The sequence below is a fragment of the Myotis brandtii genome, unplaced genomic scaffold (genome assembly GCF_000412655.1).
Source record: "Myotis brandtii unplaced genomic scaffold, ASM41265v1 scaffold1167, whole genome shotgun sequence".
In the NCBI taxonomy this organism is placed as follows: Eukaryota; Metazoa; Chordata; class Mammalia; order Chiroptera; family Vespertilionidae; genus Myotis; species Myotis brandtii.
Window position 1 is genome coordinate 1,015,933 of NW_005354039.1, and position 20,644 is coordinate 1,036,576.

A 20,644-nucleotide genomic window follows, 5' to 3' on the forward strand; every position below is an offset into this window, starting at 1 on the left:
TCTAGTAAAATAATAATAATAATAATAATAATAAAGCAGTGCCTCTCTCTTGCTTTAAATATTGGCCCCGTGTGATCTCTCTGCAGGGCCTCACGAGAGCAGGATGGGTGTTGCTGAGAGGCAGCAGAAGCTGAGGTCTCAGTATTTCTTTGACTGCGACTGCCTGGCTTGTCAGAACGGAAAGCGCAGAGCGGCTGCAGGGCCCCGGTGGGAAGCGTTCCACTGTCACCGCTGCGGAGAGCTCATGCAGGTGGGTCTCCCCTCTTCTCAGCTTCTCCTGGAGGTCTGTCATCCAGCCCAAAGGCCGTAAACCTTTACTTTACAAGGAAGCCATTGGGGCTTACAGGTGCCGAGAGCAGGACTCTTCCCTTTCAGCGCATCCTCCCCACACATTGATCACCCACCCCACACCCACCCCCCAGGAACCACAGTGAAAGGTCGGACTTAGTCATCTGACAAGAAAAAGATTTGCAAGAGCAAATAACAGAAAATCCCACCTAAACTGGCCTAAGGGGCGGGAGGGGACACTGGGAATTTATTTGCTCAAGTAAATCGCTAAAACGTCACAGGGTAGAGGCGCATCAGATACATCTTGATCCAGGGTCTTAGTAATGTCACCCAGACCCACTTTTCTCTGTGCCCCCCTCAGCTCCATTGTCTGTGTTCGCCCAGCCTCAGGCAGACTTCCCTCTGCTGGTGGCAAGACGACCTGATGCACTGGTCTAACAGAGGGCTGGGCAAAAATTTCTTTGCGTTTCATTGACCCGGTTCCTGTGGCTGGAGGAAAACCAGAGTCAAATGATTTTCCTCCGGCCATCTGGGCCAGAGGAAGGGCCAGATCGGAGTTACATGCACACCCCTCAGCTACCGGGCGTGGACTGTGGGAGGGTGGGAGAGGATCCCCAGGAGGGGGCAGGTTGCTGTTGCCAAATGTGGGCATCGATACTGGCATCTAAAAAAACAGCAAGTGTTCACCTCCGAGATCTTCTCGTTCGCCAGAGGATTAGGCATTGTTAGGGGAACAGGAAGTGGAAGTGGAAGTGGCTTGTGTCGGAAAGCTGAAGTTACAAACCCATGGTCAAATGTCGGGAGGCCTCACCTAGCACCTTTTCTTATGGCTTTTTTATAACTACTAGAAATGTGTCTGTCATCCAAAGTGCTGGCCCCAAAGAGACATGAGAGAGGGGCTGCCAAGATGGAAAGAAATTGTGGACTGCACCAATTTAATTTTAAATTACATCGTGGTGGGGAGGGGCCATGTTGCAGGGACTGGTCACCACTTTCATTAGAATTGCTGCTGTCCAACCAAATTCCGTCAGGGTTCGGTCACGGTGTATTATTGCCGGAGTCTCTCCCCCATCAGTCAGAAGCTATGGTGCGATCCTGTAATGTAAGCACATGCAGTCTTGCTAACCAACTCTGATACAGGAATAAAGACAAAGCTGACTTCCACAGGGAGACGATGTGCTGAGCTGTGGCAGCGCATCCTGTACGGAATCGGCCAGCAGGGACCACCTCGTGTCTCGGTTCCAGGACCTTCAGCAGCGGGTCGGGAAGGCCCAAAAGCTTCTCAGGAATGGCAAAGTAGGTGAGGCTGGGTCCCTTCCTTTTTCTTCATTCTGAGATGACTCAAGGATACTCAGTAATGATTGAAGACTTGCACTTAATTATCCCCATGCCAGCCACAAGGTGGCTGTGTAGGCCAAGAAGACCAAAACCTAACCAGTTCGATTTGTGTGGTCCTGGAAAAGGGGCCAGAGGATTTAAGCTGTAGTTCTCTTACGCAGCAGCAGGCTAAGTTCAGTATCCCATGACAACTAAAGGGTTGTCCCTGACGCCCATGATCTTTGCGCATAGTCCAGAAGTTCAGTGTCATTTTAATTCCAGGCCCTAATGACCTAATTTCCTGGAGAAATTGTTCTGCCCTCGACAGAGCCTCATCTCTGTTCTAAGACCAGTGGGGCCAGTGCCTGGTGGATATAAGTATCCTGCTTTTTTCAGAGAGGGAGTTGTGGAACTCCTCATTACCCTCGAAAGCTCTGCCTTAGAGCTCCATGTCATGGGAATTTATTTACCCTAGTTTATGAAATTTGACTTCAGCTTAGATCTCTGAGTCAAGAGAAACAATGACCATATGTGGAATGTGTTATTCCACTTCAGACTGACGTTGGAAACCCAGAGTAAATGTGGGGAGGTCTCACCCCAAACCTTTTTCTACTGAAAGAGAAAACATAAGAGAACAACAGCTTGCCCAGCCCGTATGGCTCAGTGGTTGAGCATTGACCTATGAACTAGGAGGTCACGGTTCGAGTCCCCATTCCCTGTCAGGACACATGCTTGGGGTTGTGGGCTCAGTGTGGGGCCTGCAGGAGGCAGCCAATCAGTGATTCTCTCTTATCATCGATGTTTCTATCTCTCCTCCTTTCCTCTCTGAAATCAATAAAAATGTATTTTTAAAGAAGAGAACACAGCTTTATTGGAACAAACACTGTGGGTTGGTCACAAGGAGACAAGGTGGGGTTTCCACATTTAGCCCAGCTAATAGAACATTTCAGAGCTGGGTTCGCATGTCTGGGGCTGGGTTGGTGTCTGTAATGAGGTCCCTTCCCTTTGAGTTGACAGAGCGAGCCATTCAGCTGCTGTTCGGGTGCCAGCATGATGCTGAGAGCTTCCTGTCCGCGGAACACAGCCTGGTGGGAGAAATCGAGGATGCCCTGGCCCAGGCCTATGCTGCTTTAGGTACGGCATGTGTCTTTATTTTCTGCTCCAGGGGACAAGTTGGCCTGGTGCGTTTGGCCATGACCCTAGCCCAGGGGTGGGCAAACTTTTTGACTCGAGGGCCACAATGGGTTCTTAAACTGGACCGGAGGGCCGGAACAAAAGCATGGATGGAGTGTTTGTGTGAACTAATATAAATTCAAAGTAAACATCATTACATAAAAGGGTACGGTCTTTTTTTTTTTAGTTTTATTCATTTCAAACGGGCCGGATCCGGCCCACGGGCCGTAGTTTGCCCACGGCTGCACTAGCCTCATCTGGTTCGTTATCTCTTAGTCTTTCAACTGAGGCTGCTCCCCCTTCCACTTAGCTTTCCTAACCCCAGAAATGTTCATCCACAGTTGATTGTGGTTCTTTTCTGAATCCAGATTTTTATTTCTTTCCAGGGGACTGGCAGAAGTCCGCTGCCCACCTGCAGAAGAGTCTCCGAGTGGTTGAGGTTCGCCACGGGCCATCCAGTGTCGAAATGGGCCATGAGCTCTTCAAACTGGCCCAGATCTTTTTCAATGGGTAAGTCTTTCTCTTGCTTCCTAGCACGTGGCCAGACCACATGCTGTTCTAGCTTTTATGGGGCTCTTCCAGATATTACTTTTTTCCTGTGGTGCTTTTCAGCATGTTGCAACTTCTTTATTTCCCCATTAGGAGAGATCCTGTCCTTCTGTTTTGCTGATTAAGTTTTATAATTTTCTCCTGAGAGATCTTAGCTCTGAGGGAGTTTCCTAGGGAAAACTGCCATGCAGTCCCCCACCCGCCGACATAGCCGTTCTTCTCAGGCCTCCCGGTTACTCTCACCTCCCCCGGGCTCATTCTCCACACCCTCAGCTCCAGGGGCTCTTCCCTCTCCCTAGTCCTATTCTTTTTAAAGCAGCTGTTTTCAACCAGGAGTAATTTCCCAGCAGGCATTTGGCAGTGTCTAGAGACGTTCTGCATTGTCATGACTCAGAGTTGCTGCTAAACATCCTGTGTATGCACAGGACAGTCCCTACAGCCAAGAATTCTCCGGCTGATGAGTGGTGGGTAGGCCTGATTTCCGAGGCACAGAGGCAGTCCATGTGGCCAAAGAGAGAGAAAGGGGCTGCAGTCTGATGTCATGGGTGGACTTGATTATCCTGAGTAAACCTTGGCGTAAATATCAGATTAATGCTTTGAGATTTGCCTGTTTCTCAGGATCCTAGACTCCTTATACTTTTTTTAAATTAGTACTTTGTTCTCCAACTCTGCCTTGCAGTGTGTTTGTGAAAGTTATCTGCCCTTCTAGATTGTAAGATCCTTGAGGGAAAAATGATCTTAATGTTCTTCCCAGGGTGTGAGTAGGCCCTCAATTGAAGATTGCTTGATTGAGTGGATTCCCTCCCCTCACCTCCTTTGGTTCAGGTTCGCCATACCCGAAGCTCTGAACACAATACAAAAGGCAGAAAAGGTTCTACTGGTGCACTATGGCCGTGGGAATGACGAGATCCAGGAGCTACAAAAGATGAAATCCTGTTTATTGGACTTGCCGCCCGTCCCTGAGGGGCCTGCTGTGTAGGGTCCCAAGGGGACTTTGACCCACAGGAAGGGACCCATGGGTGAGCTAAAGAGGTTCTGTTCCCACTGAGCTGGCGCCAGGGAATGCAGGACTTGCCTGACTGCCACAAGCCTCGGGCAGGAGGCGTGGGGAGGACTTGGAAAGCATTGCAGTTGGAGGGATGCTCACCTATTGTGATGAATGTTTCTTGAAATTGTTAACTGCCCTTCAGTAAAAGCTCCCAGTTCCCATAAAAGACATAAAACTAGTATCCGGAGAGCCTAAGCCCTTTATAAGGATTTTAGCTGATCCGCAGGCATCTGGATGTCGGCCTGGGGTTTTGGCGAGGCGCCACCTCCCTAAATGATGGTAATCTGTTTCCTTGGAACATTCCTATGGTTTGTAGGAGTCATGAATGTTGTATACCACTCCAGCGGGAACTCAAACTCTTAGTAGTTGTATTATAATTGAAAAATAATTATAAAGCAAGAAATCAGGGAGGCTCCTCACCTCTAGAGACAGTTTCATTTATGGTATTCCTCAAATCCTTTGTTAAAACGGGTAGAGTATAAATTGTGAAAAGAGAAATAAATATGGGGCTGTTTTATGGTCAGGCAATTTCTTCCCAGGATGGCAATTCTAAATTTGTTTCCTACCAGTTTTCTAGGCCTTATTATCTGACTTTCATTCTATAGTCTTGGCAGACTCACTGACCAAATACTAATAAAATCGGGCTTGTAGCAATGACTTTGTATCACGTGTGCCTCCTGGCTGTTGATTAGCAAGTCTGAAAAGAGATGACTTTTTATTTTCTACCAGACCTCCCCAAGCTGGCAAATGAAATCCAGACTACATAAGTACTGAGAAGGGGGGAAAACTTCAGAAGATACTGAGGATGTGGGCATTACCGCTTGTGGTCTCAAACTTAAGAGACAGAAGTAGGGCCCTAGCTGTTGTGGCTCAGTTGCTTGGGTGTCTCATGCACCGAAAAGGTCTCTGGTTTGATTCCCGGTCAGGGCACATGCCTGGGTTGCAGGCTCGATCCCCAGTAGGGGGAGTACAGGAGGCAGCCAATCGATGTATAGCTCTCTCATATCAATGTTTCTCTTTCTCTCCCTCTCCCTTCCTCTCTGTCAATAATCAATTAAAAATCTTTTTTTTCTTTTTTTTTTATATTTTTTATTGATTTTTTACAGAGAGGAAGGGAGAGAGATAGAGTTAGAAACATCGATGAGAGAGAAACATCGATCAGCTGCCTCCTGCACATCTCCTACTGGGGATGTGCCTGAGACCCAGGTACATGCCCTTGACCGGAATCGAACCTGGGACCTTTCAGTCCGCAGGCCGACGCTCTATCCACTGAGCCAAACCGGTTTCAGCAATTAAAAATCTTAAATAAATTTTAAAAAAGACAGAGGTAGGGGTGATAACTCTCTTCTACCTGAATGTGTAGCAGTGGTCTCGACCACGCCCATTAAGAAGGCTGGAGTCTCCCTGGGTCTGAACCCCGGTGGCTGAGTCACCACTGGTGACCAAGTGGGGCAGATGAGTGAGAGGGAAGGAATGCCAGGCCCACGCTGCTGTGAGAGCTGCTCACCCTGGCCGTGCCCCAGCAGTGCCCTCTGGCTGCCACGGCGTTATCACCAGGAAATGAATAGCCCTGAAGATACTTGGCAGAAGCTCCTCAGGAAGCGGGGTGTTTGGAACACGGTTCGTACTGAAACATTTGAATGAAGAGCAGGCAGAATCTGTTTATTTTCTTTCCTACTAACTCACTCTGGCAAGCCAGTGGCCAATGAGAGTTTTCTGTAGAGCTAACTTTTTCAAGAAGAAAATCTGTGGACAATGTTTCACACATTTGGCACGTTTTATGTTCCTGTTGTATTTTGTAAAATAGGCATACTTCCTTAAAAAGAATATGTTTAGAATTTTTACATATCAGGTCCCATTTTACGTGTACTTGAGAGCTTTCTTTAAATGCTTTATAAAATAAAGAATTATTTTTTGACATTACAAATTACTTCCCTTACCTATCCATGTTATCCCCTGTTTTCAGGCGACTTAACTTGCCTGGAAGAGACCTGTGCTTGCATTAAAACCTAAAATCTTCCCAGCCGGTGTGGCTCGTTTGGAGGGTCATCCTGTGCACCAAAGGGCTGCAGGTTCAATCTCCAGTTGGGGTGCATGTGGGAAGCAATCAATAGATGTTTCTCTCTCTCTCTCTCTCTTTTCCCCCTTCCCCTCTCTAAAATCAATAAAAACATATCCTCAGGTAAGGATTAAAAAAACAAAACTAAAGTCTGGCCCTGTCTGGATGGTTCAGTTCGTTAGAGCGTCGTCCCAATACGCCAAGGTTGCAGGTTCAATCCTTAGGGCACATTCAAGACTCAACCAATGAATGCATGGATGGTTGAAACAAAAAAAAAAAAATCCATGTTTCTCTCTCTCTCTCTCTCTCTCAATTTTTAAAAAAACTAAAAGTCTAGTTTATTTAAGATTGTGGAGCCAGGAAATGCCCTCCTGGGGGCATTCGTAATCTTAGTAGAGAATTCGTAATTCCCAGAGCAGAGAATCAGTCCCTGCCTTATACAGCTCAGATAACTGAAAGTCCTTATAAATGGCAACTTTCTGCAGAGCTTAGAGAGACCCAGGCTAGAAGTGCAGGACCAATAAATTCCCAAAGGGCTATTTATCTTCATATTAAACTTAATATGGCTCAAAAAAGGAAGAGGAGCCCTGACTGGTTTGGCTCAGTGGATAGAGTGTCGGCCTGTGGACTGAAGGGTCCCAGGTTCGATTCTGGTCAAGGGCATATACCTTGGTTGCGGGCACATCCCCAGTAGGGGGTGTGCAGGAGGCAGCTGAATTGATGTTTCTCTCTCATCAATGTTTCTAACTCTCTGTCCCTCTCCCGTTCTCTCTGTAAAAAAATCAATAAAATATATTTTAAAAAAATTAAAAAAAGGAAGAGGAACAGGGTAACAAAAATTAAAGATAAAGCACTTTTATTGCAAAGTATACATTGAAACATAGGGGCAGCCTTCATGTCATAGATAATCTGCCATCCCTCTAGGGTTGTTGTTTTTTTTTGGGGGGGGGGGTATTGGAAGATTAAACTGGAGCATTAAGTGCCCCTGGGGTCCAGAATTTTGCCTATGAAGAGAAGGGCCCCCGTGTCCGTGTCCCTCAGTACAAAGATGAACGGCTGGTTAAGGTGATAGTCCAGGGGGAAGGTGAGGCGAGCAGGCTGGAGCTCTGCGCTAGGGGTGGTGCCTGCCCCATCCTCATTCCACTCGAAGCCAGCGCGATGTTCCACTTGAGTAAGTTTGATAGATTTGCCCGTGATCTTGCTGAAGTCTGGTGAATCGAACAAGGATTGCAGCTCTGCAGAGATGGAGAGAGATTTCCATTAAAATCCTGTCTTAGCCAACACCCCAAGGAAGAATACCGCCCTAATTCCTAAATCCTGATTCAAAGAGGGAAGCAAGCTGGGAGTGGAACAGCTCTTTTGACCTTTTGTGAGATAGATAGGGCTCCAGTTAAAGGCTGAGTGATTCGCCCAAAAGCACACAGCAATTGAGGTTAAGCTTAGAAACCAAATCTACAGATCTGTCTTGAGAGGCAGTGTTCTGCGTGCCTGTTATAGGATGTATGGTCATGGGGCTTTATAGGATGTAGGGTCATGGCGCTAAGGAATGAGTCCGATAAGGAAGGCAGTTCAGTCTTCTCCAGCACCATGTCTGACAATTAAGGAACCATCCAGGGTCTCCCTACAAAGGCGAGTTCTGCTTAGCGAGGCAGAAGGCTCTAAGACAACCCCACCCACCCCCAAGGCAAAGGAGCCTTGCAAACATACTCATGTCCTGCAGGGATTTAGTGACTTCGCCTTCATAACTCAGCTTCAGCTTGGGGACGGACAGGACTGCTTGAACCGTCTTCAGTTCTCGGTCTATGTCATGAACAAACTCAGAGGTGAGGCTCTCTTCTATCATGGTCAAGTTCTGGGTCACTTTCAGGGGCAGGAAGAAGATGATACTCATGCTTCCAGTCAAGGGCAACTGGGCAATCTGAAACAACAGGGAAGAGACCACATGAGTTAGTCCTTTAGAGCTTAGGAGCCTAGGGATATACATGCACACGCACACGCTTACACGGTGGGGCCCTGGCCCTGCTTTCCCCAGCCCCTAATCTATTTCACAATGGTCCCTCTAGGCTATTGCGTTCATGCAGCAAGATGTTTACTAATGTTCCTTCAAAAAGTTGACGTCTTTCTTACCTTGGCCCAATACCAACTGATTATCTGCTGAAACAATTTTCTCCTGTGGTTCTAAGGAGGTGGGATTGAACTCTAGGTCTCTGTCTTCTCCCAAGGTTTATCTGCCAACAGTTACTAATCATCTGTTACACAGGGAGCCCTGGACCAGGAACGGGGGCAGTGGGTACAGAACACAGAAGCCACCATAAAGTGGGTCCTTTGGCCGGAGGTTTTTACCCCAAGATCCACGCGACAAATTGCATCCCGGGCCCCAGTAGCCCCTGAAATTATATACAGAAATGTGTGTGCGTGCATGTGTGTGTGTGTGTGTGTGTGCATACATGGCATTTCTTTCAAGTATTTCAGGTGCTTTGTCAGATTCCCAAAGAAAAAGGTTAAGAACTACTGACTTAGAATGGAAAGAAGTCAGGTATATGTGAAAGGCTTAGAAGGTCAGCAAGTTGTAGTTTGTGGCAGTTTTTGAAAGTTTGGCTTTGAATTCCAGAAATAAAAGTACCTCCCTCCCCCCTCACACACACACACAAATAAAAAGAAAGAAGGAAAGAAAAGGTTTTTAAAACCAACATTTGAGTACCCAATCTGGAGGGCCCTAATTTCACAAGAAGGTAATGTCACATTACCTCATTAACTCTTACAAGTAACCCTGAGAAGGTAAGTTTCTACCCACTTTTATTTTAAGAAAAAAAAAGATACAGAGAAGCTATTAACTTGCGGAAAGTCACACAGTAGGTAAAATTTAGATCGCTGTCAGATCTCAAGAATCATTCTATGTCCACGACACCTGTCAGTCTTTGTCCACTCCCCCCACCCCTACAAACCTTGCAGTTCAGATCAGAATCCAAGCCGTAGCGTAAGACAGCCTTAGGCTCTGACATCATGGGCACTCTCACAGTCCTCTCCTCATCCAAGTGGAAATCCTGGAGGGAAGTCTTTTTGGGATCAAACTTTGTTACCCACTGCCCTGGAATGAAACAAATGGAGCGCCCTAAGTCCCGGGAGACAGAAAGGCTAGGACCAGGCTGAGACCAAAGCATAGCTAAAGGAATCTCAGTGTCAAAGGCCCCGACACATCAGGGAATACGTAAGCTCAGAAGGAAATACGTCGATTTTATCCATTTGACTGGATGGATGGTACAAGTTCCATGACCACCGGGGAGAACAGTAACCTGGTGGACGCTTCTACAGTGGTGTGTCCAGGAGACAGAGTCAAAGCAGGTCAGAGCTGGAAGGGGCCTGGACCTCCGCTCATCACCCCTCTCACAGCTGGAAAAGCACTGCAGCCCAGAGAGGCAAAGGGACTTGCCAGAGTCACACAGCGAGTTGGTGATCAGCTCCCTTCGTTCAATGTTGCCTTTTAACAGGCTGGTTTGGAACTGCTTCTTTCGCTTCGTGGGGATCAGTGCTGCAGGTTGAGCGTTTCTCTGGGAGTTTAGGGGTCCATTCTTGCTTCTGCTCCATAGATGGTTATAAAGCATTTATAACCCCACCCGAGGCTTATCAGAATGGGGCTGGCCTCCCATGGGCCCAGGGAAGTCTTGGGCATATCACCACAGCCTGGAAGAATGCTGTTAGAGAGCCAGCAGGGGCTTATTGGGTACCTTCTTGCTACTGCTCCATAGATGGTTATAAAGCATTTTAAGGGGAGGTTGCCCGAAACCCCACCCGAGGCTTATCGGGATGGGGCTGGCCTCCCATGGGCCCGGGGAAGTCTTGGGCATATCACCACAGCCTGGAAGGATGCTGTTAGAGAGCCAGCAGGGGCTTATTGGGTACCTGCTCCTGGGCACAGCGCTAGGGCTGATGTGAGGATGGGAGGGACCTAGAGTGCCTTTGAAGTAAGGGCATCGTCCCCATGTTAGAGATGAGAAAATAGGCCCAGAGAGGCTGCGGAGGGTCTGCAAGGCTCTGCAGCCAGGGAAGACAGAGCCAGGCTCTGGCCCAGCCAGAAACCGAGCAGTGCCCAACCCACACAGGCACAAGATGGTCATGTGTTCTTTCCTCCGCTCCTCTCCTCACAGCCTTTTACACTTCGTAGGCCTGGAATCTGACCACACCAGATAACGCTCAGCCAAGTGCGTTTCTCAGGCCCTCCTCTGGCTTCGCCTCCGGGTAGTTGTTGAACTAGGTCTTTGACTTCCCCCCTTTCCTGGTCCTGTCTGACGCCCACCATCCACCCTTGGCCTACAGAGAAGTGGAGAAGGCCTCACCCTTGAAGTAAGCCACACCCAGAAGGAGAATGCTGATTTCACTGGGCAAGTCCCTTGTGGACCTAGCGATTTTCCCTTTCGTCTGGGCCTGCACCCAGTTGTTAATCTCCTGAAGGTCCGTGCGGGAGTTGCCGGTCAGGACTCTGGGCCTGGTCCCGTATGACTTCTCCAGTGGTGCGACAAAGCTGGATTTTATCCGCAGCTCTGGGGAGAGACCGCGCAGGGTTAGTGTCGTCTGAGAGCGAAACCCGCATCCCCTCCTTGGAGGCATGCCAGGCTTAGGTTCTGGTTTACACTCGGGCCGACTTCCCGCCCGGTGTCTTCCCGTAACTGGCTGGGACCTCGTGCCAGCTTCCCCAGGCGGCACTGGGCAAGGAACTACAGATTCTGCTCCTTGCTGTTTCTCTTCGTGTTACTGCCCTCCCCTGACCCTCCCTCAGCCCACTTCCTCTTTCGGATCCCCTTTGGGCTCACAGGGCCGCTTCCTGCCTACCAGGGCTGGGCCTGGCCGGGGCAGACATGAAAAGAAACCCCCCACGCTCCTCCGCAGCTCAGGCGGGCACACTCACTCTTCTCAAAGACGATCCGGGAAGCAGTCTTGAGGTTTTTCTGGGGGGCAGTGACGGAGGCCAGGAGCTCCTTGTAGGTGCCGTGGATGTCTGGGTTGGTGATCAGGTCATAGTAGAGAGCCCGGTGGATGCTGGATTCTGTCCGCTGTTCAGCTCCTGCCAGAGAGACAAGGATGTGGGCTCGATGACTGTGCACCAACCAGCTCAGGCCAGCTCCCAGGACAGGACAGGACAGGAGCACTGTACCTTAGTCTTTTGTCTCCCGATACCGGAGACATTCTTAGGTAGGAAGGACTTTGAAGGCAACAGAAGAAATAGAGGTTTTCCTAAAGCAGATTAATGGCATCAGGCCCAGAGAGAGATAAGGGTGGGCCTGAGGGTACAGGTCCCTGTGCTTCTCCCATCACAGCCTCACTGGACTTCTGTAGTTACCTGTTTGTTATTTACTTATTTTATTGATTTTTTTTTAAAAGAGAGAGAGGAAGGAAGGAAGAGAGAGACAGATATCAATTTGTTGTTCTGCTTATTTGTGCATTCATTGGTTGCTTCCTGTATGTGCCCTGGCCCAGGATTGAACCCGCAACCTTGGCATATTGGGACAATGCTGTAACCAACTGAGTTACCCAACCAGGGCCTGACTTATTCATTTCCCCATGACCCAAGTGAAGGCAAAAACTGTGCCCACTTTTGTGCAGTTACATCCCCAGAACCGAGCCTAATGGCAGGCACGTAGTGGCAGCTCATTAAGGAATTAATGAGTGTCAAAGTCCCCAGAACCCAAAATCTTGGCATATTGGGACAATGCTGTAACCAACTGAGTTACCCAACCAGGGCCTGACTTATTCATTTCCCCATGACCCAAGTGAAGGCAAAAACTGTGCCCACTTTTGTGCAGTTACATCCCCAGAACCGAGCCTAATGGCAGGCACGTAGTGGCAGCTCATTAAGGAATTAATGAGTGTCAAAGTCCCCATGTCAGTAAGTGGTCCTGAAGTCGCACACCGGTGTCAGCACCCTCCGGGGGAGCGAGGGACGTGTGTGTGCACAGTACTTGTTGCTGGGACCTGCTGGGACTAGTCTCAGCATCTCTACGCCCCTCCCTGAGATGCAGTCGCTCTGGGGCTTAGAGAGCCAGAGATGTGCGGTGGCCCCATGGCAGCTCTGGGACCCTGGGGCTTTCTGGTCAGAGAACTCACCCAGCGAGAGGGCGGAGAGCGCCGTGGCCACGCTGAGTGGAGACAGGAGCACATTGGCCGTGGGGCTCGTGCTGGATTTCACGCGGTACAGGTCGTAGCCAAAGTTGGAGACGGCCGCTGCCAGCTTGTTCACCGGGACCTTGAAAAAGGGATCCTCCTCCTCCACAGGCCCCGCTGTGGTCTCGTGGTCTGGGGAGCCCTGGATTTGCGTACAAGGACCAGTGGAGATGAGCAGTGGGTGACTGGTCTTCACAGCGCTTTGGGTGGGACTGTGGTGTGTTTAGCCTAACGCTGGAGTGAGCATACAGGAGCTCTCTGCTGGGGAGAGGCAGCCCAGAAGAGAGACTAGCTGACCAGGTTTCAACACTAGTGACCTGCGAGCCTCGGGCCTGTGACACACTTAAAAAAAAAAGTCCAGCCGGTGTGGCTCAGTGGTGGAGCATCAACCCATGAACCTGGTTGATGCAAGTCAGGGCACATGCCCTGGCTGCAGGCTCGATCCCCAGCAGGGGGCGTGTAGGAGACAGCGGATGAATGATTCTCATCACTGACGTTTCTATCTTTCTCCCTCTCCCTTCCTCTCTCTGAAATCAATAAAAATGTGTTTTTTAAAAATAATAAAAAATAATTTTAAATCCAAGGAGAGAAGAGGAGCCTCCTCCTCTCCCAAGAAATGCTGTTCTCAGGCTAGACCAGAATCCTGTCTGCTCTCCCTCACTCACTGCTCCCAGGTCTCTCTCTACCCATCAAACCTCCGTCTTTGACGGATACTTCCTTAAAAAGAATATGTTTAGAATTTTTACATATCAGGTCCCATTTTACGTGTACTTGAGAGCTTTCTTTAAATGCTTTATAAAATAAAGAATTATTTTTTGACATTACAAATTACCTCCCTTACCCGTCCATGTTATCCCCTGTTGTCAGGCGACTTAACTTGCCTAAAAAATAATTTTAAATCCAAGGAGAGAAGAGGAGCCTCCTCCTCTCCCAAGAAATGCTGTTCTCAGGCTAGACCAGAATCCTGTCTGCTCTCCCTCACTCACTGCTCCCAGGTCTCTCTCCACCCATCAAACCTCCGTCTTTGACGGCCCTGATCCGACATCACCTCCTCCACCACAGACTTCCCCACTTTGTTCCAATCGGAAGGGGCCTTTTGGTTTTCTGACCTTTTTTAGAGTTCAGTACCATAAATTAACCATCTGCCCTGTACTGGCTGGGCTCTGTGCTAGTTCTTTTCATTTGAGTTGCTTCGTCTCATGCTTGTTGACGTATTTGATGACCTCCCCAGACTAATATCTCAAAAGACGGAGTCCCTTAAAGGTAAGAACTGCCTTTTGCAGAGCAGGTGTTCATAGATGAGATATAAGTGCCTGGCCGCATGGTCCTGTAATGATGGGTATTTTTAAATCCCATTTCATAGATACAAGTGACTTGTCTAAGGTCACCAAGTTAGTGAGAGGGAGAGCCAGAATTCAACTCGAACTCACGACAAAGTCCAGGCCTGCAGCCAGTGTGCCCTGGCCCCTCGTGTGGCCATAACGCCTCGTGGTCACATAGCATCGGCCTCCTAGCACCTGCCGTTGCAACCCAAATGCGCTCCCTCCGCACAGGAAAGCGGCCTCTTCACAGCTTTACACGGGAACAGATATCTGAGAATAGCACCCACTCAAGAGACCCGCAGCAACGCAGGTAATGAGGGAGGGTCTGTGGAGAGCGGCTACAGCGTTTGGACAGGTTCCAGCCTCGGACTAATGAGAGGGCAGTCCTCTCGTGGCCACGTGCAAGTCCCAGCTTGGAGGGCAGAGCCCTCCCAGCACAATTATAGCCACCAGCTATGGTTGTAAGCTTAAACCTATGGTCCGAACACGTGGTCTGAGTGATGTGGGCTTGATAGAGTTCAGGTGCATGTAGTTGAGTAGGTTCGAAACCCACGAGAATGTGGTAAACATCTTGACCACGCCCACCCTTACTTTGCCTCGTGGAATCTGGCTATAAAGACATGGCTTACAGGCTGTGGTGCTGTCTCTCCATCAGAGAGGGCAGCGTCCCACTCAGACCCAGCTCTATTCTCTTGTCTTTTCTAAATCCTTCACCGCCCCCACTCAGGGTCACCCTTGGCCGTGCTGGCGCGGCACAAGGGTCTGCACTGAAGGAGCACCCCAGGCTTGCGAGAGTGCCTTTGCTTTTCGCTTTTGAGGATCTTATTTTTGTCCCCACTCTGTTCTCTGAAAGATGGGGCAAGACATTTTCTCTGTTTTGCTGATGTCTAGGTGTAGAGGCCTGGCCTGGAACCTGGGTGCCTGCAGAGGAGAGGCCCCCACCCCACCCACCACCACTGACCTCCGGGCTGCCAGCGTTGTTCTGGCAGCTGCCGCTCCCGAGGAGGGCTCCAGTCCAGAGGAGTAGCATGAGGGCCTGCATCCCGGGGCCTGCAAGAAAGCGGGAGGTGGCAGGCTGCGTCCCTCACCCCCCACCCTGCACCCACCACCCTGGGCACCTTCCCTCCAGCCGCCCCAGGCTGGAAGTGGACGCTCAGCTAGATCCCTCCCTCTCAGCAACTCCCCACCTCACCTGCCTCAGGGCCCACAGTCACATCAGGTGAGCTTGGGCTTTCACTCCATGGTCTGTGTCAGGAGCCCCACCTGTGAGCCTAAAGCCCAGGACAGTGAAGACCCAGCAGTGGGCTCCCGTGTGTGGGTATGTCTAGCAAATGCACACCAAGGTTTTTCCCTGGAGGCACAGGGCCAGCTTATGATACAGAATTTGGGGCAATGTCTAGTAACAGAATGGGGGCAACATCTAGGCCTCATGAGTAGAATCACTGAATATAGAGAATGGAGGCATCCGGTCCAGCCCCTGCTCTCCCCAGGAAGTTCTCAAACTCATTGAACTCCTCTGGCCTGGAAGCTGTGGCCTCATAAGGGATTCATTTCCTTCCCAGACAGAGCCCTGATTCTCACGGTTAGGAGTGCTGGGCCTTGGGTGGGACAGCCTGGGCTCAAATTTCAATTCTGTGTCTTAATAGCTTTTTTTCTTTTTTTTCTAATTTTCACCTGAGGATATTTTTTTCCATTGATTTTTAGAGAGAATGGGGGGGGAGGGGGAGAGACGGAGAGAGAAACATCAATGTGAGAGAGACACATCAATTAGTTGCCTCCCTCATGTGTCCTGACCGGGGCAGGAGGATCAAGCCTGCAACCCAGGTACATGCCCTTGACCAGAATCGAACCCTGGACCCTTCAGTCCACAGAGCCAAACTGGCTAGGGCTTAATAGCTTTCTAAATCATAATCTCTTCTCTAGTGAAATGGAAATCAAGTAGTTCTTAACACTATTGTGATGAGGATTAAAGTAGGTGATGCCTTAATCGCACTTCCCAGTTCCAGAGACAGGGGGAGCTCTCCAGTGGTCCCTGAGTCAAAATGTGTCCCTCCAACGGGGGGGCCTTCTCCCCTGGGGAGTCAGGTCTTCTTCCCCCTACCAGCTCAAAATAGCTCTTACTCCTCCGAAGCCTTCTTTCCTTCAGCGTGTCCCTCCAATGGGGGGGGCCCCCTTCTCCCCTGGGGAGCCAGGTCTTCTTTCCCCTACCAGCTCCAAATAGCTCTTACTCCTCCGAAGCCTTCTTTCCTTCAGGCTAAGCAACCCCCCTCTTAGGAAGGCCACCCAAGTCCCTTCGACTCCCCAGCCGTGGTCTCTTCTGACCCGGCTCTGGTCTGGCCCCTGGACCACAAGGGAAAAGGGTCCAGGGCTCTAGGTCAGGCATGTCAAACTTTCCGCCCCGAAGGCCGCATGCCTCGTTTCTTTGGCCCGTGTTCGCCTTTGAGTTTGACATGCTTGCTCTGGGTGCTCCACCATCCCTTACCCTCCTGCATTCACTGTACATCTGGGCTCACCCCTGGGATCATGATGTGGGGGGAAGGGATGGGGAAAGGGATGCGGCAGCTGCGGGTGGGGGTTCCCAACTCAGATCTTTCAAGAGGCCTTCTGGTTAGAAAGTGGGACGACGTCTCGACCACCAGGACGTTTGTCTGGTGCACGTCCTCCCTCCATCCACACTGTCAGGTCAAGAATTTCCAGTCTGTCTTCCCTGCCTGCCCCTCCCCTCCCCTGTAACACACACACACACACACACACACACACGGGCCAAGGGTCTCGAGACCTCTCATTGTCCTTTCATGTACCCAATCACACCCCACACACACAACACATACTTTTCTGACTTCTCAGAACAAATAGGAAAGTTGGGCGGGCAGTGTGTGACTTTTGGCTGAAGTCCTGAAAAGTGAGCCTGATAATCCACTGGGCAACGTTCTAGAGCATGAAAGGCAACAAAAGAAAAGATCGCCGCCTGAGTGCTCAGCTTCTGGTGGACTGCCCGTGGGAACCCAATTTCCCTGTAAACCCCGATCCGGAGCTCGCGTCTCAGTGAGGAGCCCTGTCTCCTCAGCAACTGCCCTTCCACGTGGCTGCCCCTGCCGCTCAGGGAGACAAAGGGGTAAGCTCTCTGCAAGGCCAGATAGAGACCTTAACACCACCCAGCTTTCAGCTGCGCTCTCCACCCAGCCAGCCCCACCCAGAGCTGGCGGGAGCCCTCCTTGCCTGAGCCTCAGGGGACTGGTTTACTGGAGGCTGAAAATTCAGTGAGATCCGCAGGCAGCGAGGCCAGAGGAGAAGTTGTTAGCTCTCGTTGCTCTGGCCAGTAGGGAGTTGCGATAGGATCCAGGGATAGGGGTCATCCTGGGACAGTGTTTAAGCAAACGAAGTTCACAATTCCAATCCCTGTGAAGGTGGGGCCTTCTCTGTGGGAATCCCTACAGAGTCTGAGCCCAAGCCCCTGTTCCCGTGACCACGATCACCATGCGGGTGGGCTGCGGACTGAAGATGAAGGGAGAGACCCTGGAGGGATAAGGCACGTGGCTCCACAGCTGGCCCAGGGCCAGGCACCGGGACGCGTAGTATTAATAGCTCCTCTTTGAGTCCTCCACCTTAGCCCTGGGGATGAGGGAAGTGGAGAGATTATTGAAAGCCCCCTACAAGGGTAAGGGTCTGCATGGGGGCCCCTCTGAGCACACTCGATGCCCTGTCCAGGGTGACTGTTCATGGCCTGGGGCAGGCAGCCATTGCCTGGCCAGGGGCATAGGGACAACGATGCCATCCTGTCCAAAGGGCAGTATTCCAGCCAGGTTCCTGTCCTACCAGGCTGGGGAGGGCACGGGGAGGAAGCAGATACCTCGCTGCTGGGCCAAGGTCAGGCCTTACTCCCTGCCACATGGCCCGAATCAAAAGGCACAAGGAACTGGGGTTTCATGATCTTGCCTTCAAGCTGGAAGGATCCATTTGAGCCAATGCATGTGTTTCTAATTAAACCCAATTGTGAGACAAACACCATCCCTCCTCCTCTTCTTCCCCCTCTCTTTCCTCCCCCTACCCCCTCCTCCTCCTCCCAGAACCACAGAGCCTTCAAGCCACAGGGTGGTGGACCACATGGGCAGTGCAAGGAAGGGCACACCCTCTCCCCTGGCTCAGGGAGGGGGATTCCAGGGGGTCCCCTCCCAGCCCACCCCACCTACAGTGACTCCATCAGTCCCCAGGCAATGTTTCTTACGAAGACCTGATTAAGGATCCAGAGTGCCCATGAGCTGCCCCTCCCCACACCTCAGAAGGACCAGCCTTGGGCAAGTACTCCCCAGCCCCTGCCTCTCCCACCCTCAGCCTGGGGCTGAACTCCCAGTAGATGGGCATGGGCCAGGCAGGGATGGGGTTTCTGGGAAGCCTGCAGCTGTCCTTTGGCCCGGACCCACGCCTTGCTGTGGCATGCCTCAGGGAGCGGAAGGGGTGCGGGCAGCGTTCTCTCCAGCACTGGCAGCTGAGCCCCCAAACCCCAAACACTGGCTGGGCTCAATAACAATCTCTGTGTGTGAGAGGCCAGAACCCCATTGACCTGCCAGCTTTTCCTGGCAGCTCCCTTGGCCAACAGAAAAGGGTGGGCACAGGGGAAAAGGACCCAGCTGTCCTCCATCCCAGCCCTCCAGCGCGGCTCAGCAGCCCAGCTGCCTGGCAGTGCTGGGAAGTTACCATTGAAATCAGCACCAGTTGCCTGGAAAAGCAGCAGAGAGCTGAGCGCAGCTAAGGCTGGGCTGCAGGATCGGCTGCCTCCCCAGCGGCCCTGGTGGAAGCACAGCTCCTGGCAGCCTCCTCCCCTCCGGGCTGCAGAGCCTCGTGGAGGTGCCGCTCAGACCTGACCCTGCAGCTGAGCTCCCTGCTTCTTCCCCCCACAGCCCCCTCCGTTGTTTCCCACCCACTTCGTTCAAGTTCTCCCAGCCTCTCCTAGCGGCGCACCGGAGTTTGGGGATGATTGGGTTGCCGCCTTCTGACCCCCAACTCCCTCTGCCCTCTCTCCTCCACTAGCGCTGATGCCCATGCTGCAGAGGCTACTGTTTCCCACCTCCTCTCCCTGGCACCTCTCTTTCCCGCTCCCTGGGGTACCCTGCCTCTCCCCAGCCCCCGCAGCCCACGGGAGCCTGTCCTGTCTTCTCCTGACACAAAGGCCAGACAGGGCTGCTTTACCTGTGGGTGCGCTGCAGCTCGGTGCCCAGCTTAGTCTGCACACTGAGGGGGCTCCTGCAAACACAGGAGCTTTTTCTGTGGCCTCCCAATCCCGCTTCCAGCAGGCTTCAGATTACAGCTACTCCTGTCTTAAAGCGACCTGCACTCAATTCAGATTCTGCGATTGCATCATTGTCTGGTGTTAACTTTAACCCCCTGCTGCCCTTCCTCCATGCACCCCTACGACACACACACACACACATTCACACACCCTACTCCACCAGACCTTCCTTCAGGCCCTGGCCTTCCTCCCTGCCTGAGGTTTCACACCCAGAGGGTACCCTGGCCAGCCCAGGTGGGAGACAGGACTGAGGGAGAGTCTTGCAGGAGGGGCCCAGAGGCAGGCTAGTGGAGTGGAGAAAACACTGGCCCAAGACTGGGGTTCTGGTTTTTTCCTGGTCCTTGGCTCTGACACTAACTGGGATTTGGGGCAAGACAACTCTCATGGTTCCTCCCTTTCTCAGCTGAAAAATGAAGGGATGGTCTGGCTGGGTATCTCAGTTGGTTAGAGCATCACCCTGATATGCCAAGGTCACGGGTTCAATTCCCGGTTAGGGCACCTACAAGAAGCAACCAATGAATGCATAAAAAAGTGGAACAACAAATCTCTCTCTCTCTCTCTCTCTCTCTCTTCTCTTCTCTCTCTCTCTCTCTTTTTCTGTCTCCTTCCCTCTCCTGAAAAAAAAATAAGTAAGAAGAATTTTTTAAATGAAGGGATGAGGTTGGCTGGTATGGTTCAGTGGTTGAGCATCCACCTATGAACCAGGAGGTCACGGTTTGATTCTCAGTCAGGGCACATGCCTGAGTTGTGGGCTTGATTCCAGTAGGGGGCGTGCAGGAGGCAGCCGATCGATGATTCTGTCATCATTGATGTTTCTATCTCTCCCTCTCCCTTTCTCTCTGAAATCAATAAAAATATATAAATAGCCCTGGCCGGTTTGGCTCAGTGGATAGAGCGTCAGTCTGCGGACTCAAGGGTCCCAGGTTCAATTCCGGTCAAGGGCACATCCCCAGTGGGGAGTGTGCAGGAGGCGGCTGATCGATGTTTCTCGCTGATCGATGTTTCTAACTCTCTATCCCTCTCCCTTCCTCTCTGTAAAAAATCAATACAATATATTTAAATATATATATATAGTTAGAGCATCATCCTGCTATGCCAAGGTTTCAGATTCGATCTCCAGTCAAGGCACATACAAGAATCAACCAATGAATGCATAAATAGTGGCATAACAAATCAATGTTTCTCTCTCCCTTCCTCTCTTTCTCTAAAATCAATTAAAAAACAAAAAACGAAGGGATGGAACTGGAATATCTCTGCTTTTTAAGCCCTAAAATTCTATGGTTTTGAAAGGTCGGTGGAGAAAATATCTGAACAGAAGTAAAAATGAGATGTATTCTAAACAGTAGTCCTGAGAGGAGCCAAGTGTGTGCCTGGTACCCACCTGGGCACGAAATTTGTGTTAAAGATCTCTGTTCCTTTTGCTAGTTGGCAAGGACCCAAGCCAT

The 20,644-nt window shown here is 50.8% G+C and overlaps 2 protein-coding genes across 8 annotated transcripts in view; one reads left to right on the forward strand and one right to left on the reverse strand.

The window, feature by feature from the left end:
- The window catches only part of SMYD4 (SET and MYND domain containing 4), a 28,968-nt gene extending 23,677 nt beyond the window's left edge, over positions 1-5,291 (forward strand). For 3 of the 6 annotated variants that reach the window (XM_005858305.2, XM_005858307.2, XM_014529364.1), the window contains 5 exons: positions 87-250; positions 1,456-1,584; positions 2,616-2,739; positions 3,165-3,288; positions 4,153-5,291. In XM_005858305.2, coding sequence (XP_005858367.1) covers positions 87-250; positions 1,456-1,584; positions 2,616-2,739; positions 3,165-3,288; positions 4,153-4,306 — 695 coding nt within the window. In that variant the 3' untranslated portion in view covers positions 4,307-5,291. Of the gene's footprint in view, positions 1-86; positions 251-1,455; positions 1,589-2,615; positions 2,740-3,164; positions 3,289-4,152 lie in introns of those variants that run through there. The other 3 variants (XM_005858306.2, XM_005858308.2, XM_005858309.2) reach the window with 3 other exon arrangements.
- A 1,982-nt stretch (positions 5,292-7,273) lies between these two features.
- Positions 7,274-19,224, reverse strand: SERPINF1 (serpin peptidase inhibitor, clade F (alpha-2 antiplasmin, pigment epithelium derived factor), member 1). 2 transcript variants are annotated; one of them, XM_005858310.2, is made up of 8 exons: positions 19,100-19,224; positions 14,874-14,962; positions 12,534-12,732; positions 11,338-11,493; positions 10,769-10,972; positions 9,380-9,522; positions 8,142-8,352; positions 7,274-7,669 (listed from the first exon to the last, which is right to left on the reverse strand). In XM_005858310.2, the coding sequence occupies exons 2-8, from the start codon at positions 14,952-14,954 to the stop codon at positions 7,410-7,412; spliced, it is 1,254 nt and encodes a 417-aa protein (XP_005858372.1). In that variant the 5' UTR covers positions 14,955-14,962; positions 19,100-19,224; the 3' UTR covers positions 7,274-7,409. The 2 variants fall into 2 exon arrangements, with proteins under 2 accessions (XP_005858372.1, XP_005858373.1); XM_005858311.2 differs by lacking the exon at positions 19,100-19,224 and adding an exon at positions 17,132-17,224.
- Positions 19,225-20,644: the final 1,420 nt, after the last annotated feature.

Coding starts and splice junctions, on each gene's coding strand:
- SERPINF1 (XM_005858310.2), bottom strand. CDS start 14,954: ATGCAGGCCCTCATGCTACTCCTCTGGACTGGAGCCCTCCTCGGGAGC. Junction 8,353..9,379: donor ATTCTGATCTGAACTGCAAG/GTTTGTAGGGGT, acceptor CTGTTGTTTCAG/ATTGCCCAGTTGCCCTTGAC. Junction 7,670..8,141: donor TAAATCCCTGCAGGACATGA/GTATGTTTGCAA, acceptor CCATCTCTGCAG/AGCTGCAATCCTTGTTCGAT.